Genomic DNA, 15573 nt, shown 5'->3' with positions numbered 1-15573 from the left:
CCCCCAAATTATGAAACTTTTAAGGTAATGTAAATTGGGCTTTTTTGTTCCTCTTCCTTAGTAAGGAAGCTTCAGTTTGTAATGAAACATTGTGTTAAATCAGAATCCTGAACCGAGAGGGAATGGAGTGCAGTGCTTCATCACAGGCTTGATGCCCAGCACCTAAGGATATGCATTGAGGAAAAAAATGCGGACTGACATGGAAGTTGCGCCATGCTCTGCACAAGATTGTGACTTCAGTAGGCGTGTGGTGATGTCGTGTTTTTAGTTAAGGGTGACAACAGAAAAGCAAACAAACACCCTCTCTTACTGCGCCTTTGTGTTGGGAGAGTGGAAAAGGCAAGGGGGGGCCTGGTTTGAATAAATCAAGAAAAAGGATCCTAAGGATTTCAGAAAGATCTCCATTAGTGCAGATGGCAAGAGAATAGAGAGCTGAAAAAGGCGCAGCTGTTTTTTCTGTCATACTTGGAAAACTTCAAAGCAAAAGCAACTCCAAAGCAGCATTTCCTAGATGCAGATAGGAACAGAGGAGAGGACAGAGCTGCTTGCTCGGGCTGTGGATACCAGAGGGAGAGGCTTGAGCAAGCCAGGAGATTCTGAGAAAAAGAAACTGGGATAGACTGCAAAGCTCCAGCTGACTTTAATGCAGGCAGGAGCGTTGTAGTTATTAAAAGCTGTCACTGTTTGATCAGAATAAAATCCAACTTAGTGAGCTTGATGGTGTTAGGCTATAACGTACCACTCTGCTTTCCAGTCAAACAAATTGTCTCAGTTGCTTTAGAAGTCTAGAAAATTAGCTCTTTTAAGAAACTAATGAGAAATATTTCCATACTACCTATAGATAATAGCAAATTGCAGTTGTACTGCAGCCAGCATGTTTCTTCTAAATATAGTGAACGATGTTCCTTAATTTATTTAATTGCTTAGACTTGACAAGGAGCCAGTGCTAACAAAGATGCTTTGATACTAGTATAGTACTTCTGGAGTTCACTTGACTTGTGAATATAAATACTGCAAAAAAATGTGTAGAACAGTGTAGCACAATTGCTGCAAAATTTAGGCTGTGTGTTGTGCAGGTGTGCAAGTCCTTTCTCAGCTGCAAGAACACAAGAGTGGCAGCTAAGGGAGAAAGAGGATAGGGTGTGGGTCACGCATTCTGCAAATCCAGGGGGGGACAGGGCTCTTCTAAATGTTATGATCAGGCAATTGTAACACAGTTATTTAAGGAAAATGCATGATAATCTGTTCCACTTCTAATTATTGGACTTCTCTTCCCACTCTCTCTGTTCTGGTATCTTCTATACAAAACCCACTGTTGTTATTGCGAACTATTAGAAATGCAGTACAACTGCAAGAAGAATGAGATTTTTCTTGATTAATGTTTTGATGTATTTGTCTCTAAAATATTGAAATTCCAGTTTCTTATTGTTATGCCCCTACCCTCCCCCGCCCCCCACCAGGTAAATATTATTTGTTCTCCATGATTTTTATGTATTAAATGTAGAGATTAAGGAAGTAAATATTGACACAGTTCTTTTGGATATTAATATTTTTATAATTATTATGATAATTAATATGTATAATTATAATTAATATCACTTTTTCCATTATTGTCTTCATATCAAGTATATGCATAGTATTTATGATCTATAGTCTACATTCTTATTGTTTGAAATGAACATCCTTCAATCAGAAGATATTGGAGATGGCAAACAATTAGATAGGCAAAGGAATATTAACAATTCATGGAAGTTAAAGTAATTCCAAGTCAGCCCCTAATATTTCAATGAGGAAGGGTCTGATCTAATGAAGATTTGCTTACCTGTAAGTACAAGTAGGTTTATGTTTTTATTTTTAGAATTTTTATGTGAAATACATGCAATGTATAGCTATACTTCTTTTCTGATTGGAAATGAGCTATATATAATTATCAATATTAGGTAAGTAATTGATGGTTGACTTTTTGGATTGATTAAATGCCAGAGCTTCCATTCATTTCAGCAGCACCAGATTTCAATTTATTTTTGGTATTGACCTAGTTGGTGGAATCCTACATGTATTTGAAGTGTAAAAATACCTCATTTCACGGTATCTGATTTTATACAAAAGGATAATATGGAATTCTGTTAGCACGCCTTCATAGAACATTTATTTCTAGATGGATAATAATGGAAATACTAACTTCATGCTCAAGCATACTGGAAATCATGTTTTAATTTGTAGGGAGAGAATTATTTTCATAATCTGACATGTTTTTTAGATAAGTCGTTCTTGAGCACAAGGAATTTAAACTGTACAATATAGAGATAATTTGTACATTGCAGTGAAGTTGCATCAAATTCTTCTGGGTTTGCTGAAACACCTACTGAAAAAAACCCCTCATAACGGAGTGCAAAATATTTGGCATGTCATTTGGCATCCATATGCTGCTATGGAAGGCTAGACCTGGACCAATGCTTTCTTATCACTTGTCTTATGAGTGTTACACAGAGTGGTTCTTGCTTAAAGCTGTTGAGTAGCCATAAGCTCTACACCAGTTCTTGCTGCCTTTCCTTGTGGCTTCTGAAAAAAAACACATCTTTGAGGGTTTACCCATTTCTAGTTGCCAAACATGGACAGGCGTGTATGGTTTGTGCTGTTTAAATCAGTTAAAAAGTCAATGGAAGGTCTGACTGCTCTTCAACTAATGTTAAGAGGTATAAATTCAGTGCAGTCTCCAAGTTGTAAAAGATGCGTGTGTAACAGTAGCTCTGGTGGTAATCATATCAACTCCCAAAGGAGCAGCATCCTCATTCATTAGTGAGTTAGTTTGTGTGGTGCCCTGGGGGCAGAGAAGTTCTTAGCATTTTTCCTATTGTCAACTGGGGGCTGTGCCATGTCTCATGTATGCTGGGCTTGTGCTTCAAGTTATATTTAAAAATAAGTTATGTTGCCTGGATAGTGAGTTATCTCTTAGGATCATGTTAATTTGCCATTTGGGAAAATCTGTTGAAGGAACGGTCTTATCTCTCTTTGACTACTTTACTTTTGACAGACTGGAATCCCTATGGATATCGTAAGTCTCATTTGTCATAACACCATATTATAAGGAAGCAATGTTTGTTCTACTGAGTGAATTCTGGAAAAAAGCCCTACTAAAATGCTATATTTATTCACATTACTTTTTATTTAAGAGGGGAGAATGTCTTCAGGTTCACCTCCATGAGTATTGTTAATGGAATACTTCTAGAATACCTTTTTCCTTAAGCATTTTGATATCAACACCTGTTGTTCAGAAACTCAGAATTGCTTTACTTGCACTTAACTTGTTTTTAGCAGTTTATCTTGGGCATAAGCAGAAACACATGACATTCTCTAATACTCATGTATAGCCATAACTGAACAAACAAAATTAGAAAATTTCTGAATCCTATAAACTGATCATACTGAGAAGGAAAAAAAGACTAATATTTATGTTAAGTTTTGGGAAAGATCTCAGGGGCTAATGTCATATAAATACCTAAACTACAAAATGTAGTGACTTGCAAGGGATTGATTTTGCCTTTCATTTATGGGGAAAAGTTTTTGTAGTGAAAGCAGGTAGGTCTGGGGTATGATGCAATGGGGGCATCGGATATAAGGGAAGAAAGCTATTAATTTTTTTATGGGGTGCATTTCTGTAGGTGGGGGGATTATAAACATAATTTCATTGTGCCGATATTTCCGTAAAGCTGCGTATAAGCAAGTGTAGGAAAGTCATGGGCAAGTTTGTTGAGGGGGGTAGGGGGTGGGTGTTGGTGGTAGTTTTTTGTTTGGTTGGTTTTGGGGGTTTTTTCCAAGGTATAGTCAATAGCGATGAAGAGAGTTTTATTCAATATGAAAGCCTAGGTACTACCTCTGGCTCTAACCTGTTTTTTTAGCTACATGCTGAAGTAAATATTTGTGACAATGTTCAAAACTTCCACTGACAAATTAATAAACTGTGCTGAAAGCTGTAGAGTCCCAGAAAAAGCTTATAGGTGAACGGATGCAGAATTGTCTCAGAATCATTCCAGGGAGCCATTTCAAACATGTCCTGCCTGATCTTCCATCTTCTGGAGCTCTGAAGGAAAATGCTGAAAATGGAGATGACTGTGAGGTCTGAAGGCAGGGTGGCTGTGCGTAGTTTAGTTGCAGTCCATAACAAATTCAGCCAACACGGACAAAACAAAAGGGAGAACTTGTCATCCACCATTGAAGGGATACTGTTGGCTCAAGCAGTGTCTGAAAAACGCTGCGCTAAAAAGGTCAAGGGAGGAGAAGGCCCAGATCTCACCCATCCTATCAGTTATATTGCTACTGTTCCCTGGCCAGGTGAGACTACTCAACAGTGGTGTAGAAAGTAAAGGTTCCTCATAGCTGAAAATGGTCAGACAATTCAGGAATGAAAAAGCCAGCACAACCTGTCCCTAAACCGAAAATTCTTCAGTGTAACTGCGTAAATAGTGGTGGCTGTTAATAATTCAAATGAAGTTTTCCCAAATACTGTCCATGGCACAAGTTAAAACAAAGGCAACCATGTGCCATCAGAGGTGGTTGTAGATTGCCCAGTTCACAGAAATTTGTCAGCTGGATGCTTTTGTTCAGTCCTGATAGCACTTCAGTTACTCTTCCACTGTTCTTGTTTTAAGTGTGGACTGCTTCCTTGGATCTGAGGGTTAAAACATTGTAGCAACAACTTTAGGTAATAGAAAAAGGGGAGAGACCTGAATATGGCTTTAGATTTCTCTATAGTTGCCTTTAATGAAGACTGTGGAAGTGCATGCTTTCCATTCTGGAAAGTAATTCATTTCTTTAAGTATGCTGAAATTGTTCACAAAATGTGTTTTATATGAGTTAAGTTTTGTGATGGAATTGAGCTTTTTCATGTAAAACAGAGGAATTAATGTGCAGGCGTTACACCATTTTTTTTGTGTTTGTCAGTGATAAAGAAAAGCACTTAGGGAGAAAATCATAGAAGTAATATTTTCACAAATAGTTTTCAGGAAGGTACAAACGGAGAAATTGTGTGCTTAGATTTGACTGAACTTGACACCGCTCTTACTGGAGAAAGATGAGCAGTGACTGTTAACCATGGCCAAAGTTAACTGTGGTTGCCTCTGCCAAAACTTGGCTTCTGCAGTTTTTCTGTGAATTTGCAAAAGAGCTGGGGGGGGGGTTGTTGTTGGAGACTCTTGGAGTCCCGGTGTCGCCTGCCCCCTTTCTGGCTCCCGGTAAAGCACCTCTCACTGGCCCCGGGGACTCCTCTTGCCACGGGAGTTACCGATACAAGACTTTCTAATTGCTCCCCCAAAATATCACTTTCACTGCTTAATCTATTAATTACATGCCTTTTTTGTTAGAGACAGATCAAATTTGGGTAAAGATTCCTTTCATAATTTTTGCAAAAACATCAGTGGCCCGGTGCGTTGCAGTGTGCAGGAAGCCATATGTATGTGGCTAAAGAGGAGCAGCGCCTGTTACACAGGGACTTGTTTTTCAGATAAATATGTGTAGGAGGAAGAAAAACTTCTAATAAAATGAGACATTTTTGGATCATCTGCTCAGATGAAAACCTGTTTTCCTCCTCTTAGACAAGCGTAAAAGGGACCAGTGAGAATCAGTGGATTTTGGCAAAGTCTATCTGCTGCATGCATCTCCAATACACAGGTAACTCCTGCTGTGGGAGTCAAAATTGAAGTTACAAAGGTAAAATACTGCTTAAAAATTATGAAGCTGAAATGAATTGAATTTACAAGAAAGATCAGTTATATTTATGTAGTAGTTTAAGTAGTTTAAAACAATCTGTGTCTGACATGGCAAGTTGTCTTTATCATTAAAATGCTAATGAAATGGTAAACGTGAAGATAATGAAGCTTGTCAGCTACACCTTTCTTGTGCCAGTATGCCAGTATTCCTGCTTAGCTCGCGTCTGCGTACAGGTTTGGTGGGGTGGTAGTGAGAATCTATTTGACCTTTGCCAGTGTAGAACTGTGCCCTGTTCTGCTTGATTTGATGATTTTGTCCTGAAGTGCTTCTACCTGTAGTTTAGGTCATCTTTATCTGATCGTTCTTCCAGAGGCTTTCAAAGGTGGGTCTGAAAATCAAACTTCAGTCAAACAGGGTCACTGGTATTTGATTGGTAATAGTTAAAGTAGTAAACTGGCAAACAGAAGTGAACAAATCTCTTGTTATTAATGCCTCCACCAATCGGTCTGGTAGGTGCGTATGTTTTCTATTCTGTACGGGCTCCAAATGTGTCCTAGTCTACTGGTCATACGTTACTCTGGCAGCCGAAACACCATGGACTGCAAAACTGCAGGCAGATTTCGAATGTCTTTGTCACATGAAATGATCTGTACTCAGCCAAGGAGTACAAAGAAGTTTGCATTGTTTTTTAATTTTTAAAACTTTTATGCCAAATGCTTTCTATAACTTCGTTAAGGACAGCATAAGAAACCTAGCCTAACTCTGATTTTAAATGTCAGTGATAATTTAACTCTATTCTGGTATATTTTTTCTGTAAAATTTAGTTAAAATATGTAACCATAGCTTCATTGAAGTATGTGTATGTAAGGAGAGGACAGGTCTTTTTTAACTTCATGGATCTTTAATTGCATGTGAACTTCAACGAGAAACTTATGGAAGTTACATTGATGATGGCACTTTATGGACTTTAGGTAATTGAATACAACATAGCTGCTGTTTGAATACAACTCTCAAATCCAAATTATGTAAATCTAGCTGTTTCAGAACCAGCTAGTAGAAATAATCATTTTTGCAGTTGAAGATACTTCCTTTGGATAAATCCTCTAACACACTGCTTTCCTATTGATGCATTTTTTTAGTTCTGGATATGAAGAAGAAACTATAGGCATGTTAGACAGCCTTTAGCTTTTTGACGTTTGTGACTCCACTTGAATAAGCTTTGACTTACAGTTAATTAAGCACAACTGTCAATGAGTTTCATGGGCTTACACAGAAACAAACCTTACATTTATAAAAGTATTGAGGTAGGAGAAGGGAGAAAATATTCTGGGAAAGTGTCTCAAGCATATTTTTCCTTTCAAGTTGTGCAGCTCATTTGGGATGGTGTTCAACAGTTCACTCTCCATAGTTGTAAATGACCCATCTTTCTGCAATCATCACACTTTTCCTGTAGAAGAAACAGAGAATAGATTATAACCTGCTATTCATCTGCTAGACCATAATATAATGTTTACTGTGCTGCAGCTGTGATCAAAATGACTGTCTCTCCAGCATCTACAAAATTTGAGCTCAGGGCTACTTATAAGTGTTTGGTCGTCCAAAAAATCTATGCAGCTCCATCTGGCTTCTGAACTCAGCTTTCCTCTTGTAAGATGGTTTTCAAATTGTGTGTGTGGAGGCAGGATGATGAGATGAAAAGGAGGAAAATTTCTACTCTGCCTTCAATTTTGCATGTCCTTAACAAGGAGAAAGGGAGTTCCCTTAATGGAAGACTAGTACTCAGGCAGCCCATATGGACTACCTGGCATCCTGCAAGTAGATGCAAATGATTTAATTTCATGGGAGAAGGGGGGAAAATTGCTTGTTTACTTTTCTCCTTTTTTTTTTTTTCCTCCTCCCCCTCCTTCCTAACTGGGTTTAAAAAGCTCAGACAACTTCTATGAGAAAAAGCTTAGGTATTGTGTCAGCCCTGCTTGAGAGCAGAGAAACTCGTAAGAGGACTGTTTTGCTCCCGGCTGATGTGCTGGCTACCGGTGAGTGGGAGAAGGAGGTAATTATGGAGAAATTCTGGCAGAGGAAGGAGAGGCAGAGTGTGACTCACCCTCCTTTAGAAGTGTGGGACACTTGTGTTCCAGTGCCTGCTCCAGTAGCTGTTGAATTATTTATTTAACCCAGGAAGGAGAAACTGAGATTTTTTTTTTCCCATTTTTTATTTCATTGAGGGAAATTTTATTTGAAAACTATTTTGTATGATTTCAGGAAAAAAAATACTCTCAAAGGCGTAGCAGGCACACTATTGTGTGAATAGGGCAGATAGCTAGTTAAAAATGAATATTTGGACATCTGTGCCTTCACATTCCTTCGGGGTCTTGCTGAGGAATGATTCTCAAGTGTGTACAGCAAGAATTTCAGCATGTAGATTTCTGGAAAGCTCTTGTTTGGAGAGAAAGATCTGGGTTCCAATTAAGAAAATGCTAGTTTGCATTGCATGTAAAGAGTTGTTTTCATTTATGTGCTAACTGATTATTTAATTGACGGCTATTTTCTAATATTTGCGTTGCACTGTAAAACAGAAGGCATTTTAAAAAATGTTTAGGTGAAATGATGTTTGTGGAGCACCTGATAGTTACAGATGCTGCCAGAAGAGGAAAAAATAAACACGCAGCTCACTATTTGGGAACAAACCTCTGGATTTCAGCTTGCATGTATTGTCTGTGCTAGCTGATTCAATAGGCAACCATGAATTGCAAAAGCATCTGACTTTCGTGGGCACTCATCCTGGCCTTTTTGGCACAGAAGAATTTTTCAGCTTTAGAAAGGATTTATTCTACCTGCCAATGTGATTTATATACCATATGTCTCCTCTTCAGCACCTAAGTATCCATGGCCATAGGGAAGTGCTCTACCTCATCTGTAGTGTATGGAAATAGGTTTCTTTTAATGATATTAACTCCTACAGGGCCACTTAATTACCTCCCTGTATTATTTTTTCTTGGCAGTTGTGTCAGCAAGAGATAGCTATACTGTGTGTGATGTGGAAAGGAGAATACTATGAATTCCTGGTTTTGTTTGCTCTTGGCAGGCACTACTACACTTCCCACCCTTGTGCGCACACCTACCTTGATGATGCAGCCTTCCCTGGATATCAAACCCTTTATGTCCTTCCCTGTGGACAGCAGCTCTGCTGTTGGATTCTTCCCAAATTTTAACACAGTAAGTAAATGTGTTTCCACATTTAGTTTCAGTGTATGCTTTCCAAGCTGGTTCTAATATCCAGTATTGAAGCTGCCTTACAACAGTGCATCGCTGACATAATTTTAGAGAACCCTTTTTGTCTGTGCTGTGGTGGTTACTGTTCCCTTGTGCGAAAGGCTGTGTGGTACCCAGCCTTCTCACTGTGAACGGGGCTGATTCTTTTTTAACTTGGTCTGTTGGGGTGATGTTTGCACACTGAAAAAAAACCCCACAACAGAGATTTGATGAGTGATAGAATCATTTAGAGCATTTGCCTGGGCATATGCATTTCCATGTGCTGTAAAAAACGAAAAAGCAAAAGCTATGGAAAAACAGGTAAGGTCTAGATCCTCCACTGACTTGAATTAAGCTAAATCTATTACAGCCAGTGAAGCAACTGGAGGATCTTGTTAATCCTGTATAATAACAATAAAGTCTAAAACTTTGCAGCCAACCAATGTGAAAAATGAGAACCTGCTACTTTTAGTTGATGGTAAAGCATCTTGGGTTTTTGCAAAAAAAATATTATTGCCAAAATAATGCTCAATGCTTCTGTAGTTTGCCATGTTTATCAGAGCAGCAATAACAAAAATACTCTCTTCTGTAGTTCTCACTTCTTTAGCAGCTCATAAAATGGTTCTGAATGTTATCAAAATGCTTTTTTGCTATCGCACTTTATCATTTGTTTAATTAATTATTATCTTAAATGCATTGAGTACACCAAAACCAATATTTTGCATGTTGCCACTCAGGTTTCCATGTGCGCAGGTAATTCAGCATGGAACGAGACAGCAAATAGTAAGCTAATAGCAACAGGAAGGAAACTGCTCTGGGTCATTTCTGCCAAGTCAGCAAGTACGATCTGTTCGTACGTGACAGTTGCTTGAACTGTACAGCATCGCACTTGTCACTGTAATTGCGGGGGGCATGGAGAGGGAAGCAATGTCACCACCGCCAGACAGTGATCGGCTGAACCACTGCCAAGTGTTTCCTTTCACAAACTCACCTTCTGTCTGAAGTTAAAACAGCAAGAGGATTTTTTTTCTTCATGACTTGCAAATACATCTTGCTGACAGGCCTTGTGCTACAGCACGCGGTGCTGTGGGATGGTTATGAGGTAACATATCAGCCAGCTTCTTTCAAACGTCAGCAGCCCAACACATGTTATAAACAGTAGCAAATATTACTAATTAATTGCAAAACATATATGTGAAAATTGTGTGTTTATAAGGGAGATGTGGGGATGTGCATGTGTCTACATTGGGGGGTATGTGCACGTGCATGTGTACAAAGAGATAAAAGACTAAAAAAAGTCCAGCTATGTTTAAAGTGCAGGACGTTAAAGTGCAGCTCAATACAATTTTAAGAAAGCAGTGTGTCATTCTCGTCTTCTAGGCATGATGCAATTCATATTCATTTTCCATCCTCTTTCTAATACATTCGGGACTTTTATTTGTTATTCATTTGTCTGCTTTCCAGTTGCACTAGTGTTATAGGTGAACTTTTTCACAGAACCATACATAAAGACTCGGAGAACCTTTTCTTTAGGGATGCTGTAGTTGTAGAGTCAACCAACATTATTTGCTTACTGGTGGTATTGTTGAATTTCTGAGTTGCAGTAGCCTCTAGAGACAGATTAATTTGGATATTTAGACTGGTTTTGCCTCTGTACACTAGCTTACATTTATCTGGGTTACATTCCATTTGCCTAATTCCTGGAGTGTTTATCCTTCACACCTGTCATTCCTCTCCAAACTTCTATGGGTTTTATTAAAAGAGAGGCCTGGGGTAATCGGTAAATATTGTCAACTCCGTGTCTATTTCCTCCCTTGGAGTTCTTGATAATTATGTAAAATCATGCTGCTATGCACCACAGACACCGCATGTTTAAACTCTTTTTTTTGACGAACAGTGGTTCAGTACTACTCTGTTTCTAATTCACAGGCTGCCATTTGTCTTGCAGGTATTGATCTTCCCTAACAGTCTTTTACAATGGACTTTAAAGCTCATTGGAAAACTAAATCGTTCATGGTTATCTAGTGACAGGCAGAGTGAACGCCAGCTGTCACGCACTTCCTTTCCTTCTAACTTAGCACAACCTTTGCAAATTTAGATTTCTATGTTTGTGTATTTATAATCTTTTTTTTCTTTTTCACTGTAAAGTGTGGGGGGGGAGTATGTAAAAGTTTGTAAAAAGCCTTTTTCCAGAAGATCAAGTTTGAGTTCAAGTTTGAAGCTAAATCCAGTTGACCCATAATGTATGTGTCATCCAAAGTGCCATAATTTTTCATCTTGTGCAGGAACAGAATATTAGAAGAGCTTTTTGTCCCTTCACCCCAAAAAAGCCATCATTTGCCTCATGGATCAATCAGGAAATCTGTGCACTTCACTCACATGAGGACTTGTCAAGGACTATAGACAGTGAAACCTCTAGTGTGCAGCACTCAATCCATCTCTCTGCCTTCAGTAGGACTGAGGGGACCCTGCAGCACGTGCCAGCACTGTTCATGCTCGCCTGTGTTCACTGAAGGTGGCAAAAAGAAATGTGGTCTCAAGAGAAAACTTCTTTGGATCTACCTGTTCATTTTCAACGGCAGTCAGATATAGAAACATTTTTCTAAACCTTGCCAGGAGGTAGTTTCTAACTTAATTTCAGTGGCCTGAAAAAAGAAAAGTGTCTGCTTAGGACCTTGATACAGTAACTACCAGGGCAGGAAAAACAAGGTAAAATATATTATCTACAAATATGTTTAAAGGAACACACCCTAGAGTGTTTCCAAAAGAACTTTTCTTATGTATAGAAATATATTTAAAATCTGCGGTAAACGCTTTCTTATATAGTTAACTTTGACAGTTTTAAATTCTGGAAACATCTGTCATGCTCCAGGTGAAACATCAGTGTTCCCATTTCATCTGTGACAGTGTTCTGATCACTTGCTTCTCTCCACATGGGGTACTTTCAAAGGAAGCACTGAGCAGACCCTGATTTTTTTAAAAGAAGTGCCTACCCCAAGTATATCTTATTTTCTTGGTGGAATTGTTTTAGTTTAAAATGTCTCCTTTCTGTTTCTCCTAAAAACATTAATAGTTCTAAAAATGCTGTGGACATATGGATAGTACTTATCAATTCACGCCCCAATTAAATTTGTCTTTGTTCCTTAGGACTTGCTTATTATATAGGAAAAATTAATTGGGGAATGATTGTATTAACTCCTCGGATACATGCCTTTATTCCTCAGTAAGGGTGCCTTTTTGTTTCAAGAGATCAGCCAGAAAGGGATCTTCATGGAGTTCAGCTGTCTCACAGGGGGAAAAGGATTCTTGCTCACGAGTTGGCGGGGCTCATCAAGAGGGCTTGAAACTGGGTTCGAAGGGGGAAGGGGATAAAACCAGGCTCTCTAGAGAAGAGCCTAGGGACCGCATGCCAATGTTGGGGGAGAAATAGGCAGCCCAGCTCAAGTGCATCTACATCAATGCACGCAACATGGGTGGCAAGCAGGAGGAGCTGGAAGCCATTGTGCAGCGGGGTAGCTATGACTTAGTCGCCATCACGGAAACAAGGTGGGATGAGTCTCACGATTGGAGTGCTGCAATGGATGGCTATAAGCTCTTCAGAAGGGACAGGTGAGGAAGGAGAGGCGGTGGGATAGCCCTGTGTGTTAGGGAGTGTTTCAATGTCTAGAGCTCAATGATTATGATGATAAGGTTGAGTGCTTGTGGGTAAGGATGAGGGCGAAGGCCAACAAGGCAGATATCCTGCTGGGAGTCTGTTATAGACCACCTAGCCAGGATGAGGAGGCAGATGAAGTGTTCTACAAAAGGCTGGCAGAAGTCTCACAGTCGTTAGCCCTTGTTCTCGTGGGGGACTTCAACTTTCCAGACCTCTGCTGGAAATACAACACGGCAGAGAGGAAACAATCTGGGAGGTTCCTGGAGTGGGTGGAAGATAACTTCCTGACACAGCTGGTAAGTGAGCCTACCAGGGGAGGTGCCTCGCTTGACCTGCTGTTCACAAACAGAGAAGGACTGGTGGGAGAGGTGGTGCTCGGAGGCCGCCTTGGGCTTAGCGACCATGAAATGATAGAATTCTTGATACTCGGTGACGTAGGGAGGGGGGCCAGCAAAACCGCTACCATGGACTTCTGGAGGGCGGACTTTGGCCTGCTCAGGACACTGGTCAAGAGGGTCCCTTGGGAGACAGTCCTGAAGGGTAAAGGGGTCCAGGAAAGCTGGACGTTCTTCAAGAAGGAAGTCTTAAAGGCTCAGGAGCAGGTTGTCCCCATGTGCCGCAAGAAGAACGGGCGGGGAAGGCGACCGGCCTGGCTGAACGGGGAGCTCTGACTGGGACTCAGGAAAAAAAGGAGAGTTTATCACTTGTGGAAGAAGGGGCAGGCAACTCAGGAAGAGTACAGGGATCGCGTTAGGTCGTGCAGAGAGGAAATTAGAAAGGCAAAAGCCTGGCTAGAACTCAATCTGGCACTGTCATGAGAGACAACAAAAAATGTTTTTACAAATATATTAATGACAAAAAGAGAGCCAAGAGAATCTCCATCCTTTATTGGATGCGGGGGGGGGAACATTGCCAACGACGACGAGGAAAAGGCTGAGGTACTTTTAATGCCTTCTTTGCCTCAGTCTTTAATAGTCAGACCAGTTATCCTCAGGGTATTCAGCCCCCTGAGCTGGAAGATGGGGATGGGGAGCAGGATAAACCCCCCATAATCCAAGAGGAAGCAGTTAACGACCTGCTACACCACCTGGACGCTCACAAGTCTATGGGGCCAGATGGGATCCACCCGAGGGTACTGAGGGAGCTGGTGGAGGAGCTTGCCAAGCCACTCTCCATCATTTATAGCAGTCCTGGTTAACAGGGGAGGTCCCGGACGACTGGAGGCTCGCCAATGTGACGCCCATCTACAAGAAGGGCCGGAAGGAGGATCCGGGGAACTACAGGCCGGTCAGCCTGACCTCGGTGCCGGGGAAGATTATAGAGCGGTTTGTCTTGAGGGTGCTCACAAGGCATGTGCGGGACAAGCAGGGGATAAGGCCCAGCCAGCACAGGTTCATGGAAGGTAGGTCCTGCTTGACCAACCTGATCTCCTTCTATGACCAGGTGACCCGCCTCGTGGATGAGGGAAAGGCTGTGGATGTGGTCTACCTGGACTTCAGTAAAGCCTTTGACACTGTCTCCCACGGCATTCTCTTAGAGAAGCTGGCGGCTCACGGCTTAGACAGGTGCACTCTTCGCTGGGTAAAAAATTGGATGGCCGAGCCCAGAGAGTTGTGGTCAACGGAGTTAAATCCAGTTGGCAGCCGGTCACGAGCGGTGTTCCCCAGGGCTCAGTTTTGGGGCCGGTCTTGTTCAATATCTTTATCAACGATCTGGACGAGGGGATCGAGTGCTCCCTCAGTAAGTTTGCAGATGACACCAAGCTGGGTGGGAGTGTTGATCTGCTCGAGGGTAGGAAGGCTCTGCAGAGGGACCTGGACAGGCTGGATTGATGGGCGGAGGCCAACTGTGTGAGGTTCAACAAGGCCAAGTGTTGGGTCCTGCACTTGGGTCACAACAACCCCAGGCAACACTACAGGCTTGGGGAAAAGTGGCTGGAAAGCTGCCCAGTGGAAAAGGACCTGGGGGTGCTGGTTGACAGCCGGCTGAACATGAGCTGGCAGTGTGCCCAGGTGGCCAAGAAGGCCAACAGCATCCTGGCTTGTATCAGAAATAGTGTGGCCAGCAGGAGCAGGGAGGTGATCGTGCCCCTGTACTTGGCACTGGTGAGGCCGCACCTCGAATACTGTGTTCAGTTTTGGGCCCCTCACTACAAGAAGGACATTGAGCTGCTGGAGCGTGTCCAGAGAAGGGCAACGAAGCTGGTGAAGGGCCTGGAGCACAAGCCTTATGAGGAGTGGCTGAGGGAACGGGGACTGTTTAGTCTGGGGAAGAGGAGGCTGAGGAGAGACCTCATCGCGCTCAACACCTACCTGAAAGGAGGTTGTAGCAAGGTGGGTGTTGGTCTCTTCTCCCAAGTAACAAGTGATAGGATGAGAAGAAATGGCCTCAAGTTGTGCCAAGGGAGGTTTAGATTGGACATTAGGAGAAATTTCTTTACTGAAAGAGTGGTCAGGCCTTGGAACAGGCTGCCCAGGGAAGTGGTTGAGTCCCCATCCCTGGAAGTATTTAAAAGACGTGTAGATGAGGCGCTTAGGGACATGGTTTAGTGGGCATGGTGGTGTTGGATTGATGGTTGGACTCGATGATCTTAGAGGTCTTTTCCAACCTTAATGATTCTATGATTCTAAGGGCAGAATGAAGGATTCCAAGCAGAGAGGTATTGCAGAATAGGTGCTCTCTTCTTTCCTGGCCTTTTCACAGCACCAGCAAATAGTTTTGTCAGAATAGGACAGGCACGATCAGGTTGTCACAGCCTGAACCTGAGTTTCTGCACAGAAGGACAAACCCTCTCTCAGAAGTGCTGCAACAGCAGATCCAAAGATGTCATCATGTTTGTCCTGGCATCAAGTTCTAAAAGCTCTTGCTCACCCCTCTGTCTGAAGCGCTGCATAACTTGAATCAAATTCTTGGCTGGTATTACTTAAAACGTTCTTTTTTATAGCAGAATGGGAGACAGCATT

General features: G+C 41.6%; 1 protein-coding gene across 1 annotated transcript in view; it reads left to right on the top strand.

The window, feature by feature from the left end:
- Positions 1-15573, top strand: part of ZNF385B (zinc finger protein 385B) — a 136841-nt gene that overhangs the window by 66213 nt on the left and 55055 nt on the right. Inside the window, exon 2 of the mRNA XM_075153357.1 lies at positions 8789-8919. Within this exon, the coding sequence (XP_075009458.1) occupies positions 8789-8919 (131 nt within the window). The remainder of the gene's footprint in view (positions 1-8788; positions 8920-15573) is intronic.

The sequence above is a fragment of the Calonectris borealis genome, chromosome 6 (genome assembly GCF_964195595.1).
Source record: "Calonectris borealis chromosome 6, bCalBor7.hap1.2, whole genome shotgun sequence".
Taxonomy (NCBI): Eukaryota; Metazoa; Chordata; class Aves; order Procellariiformes; family Procellariidae; genus Calonectris; species Calonectris borealis.
This window is presented reverse-complemented; position numbering and strand designations above follow the sequence as displayed.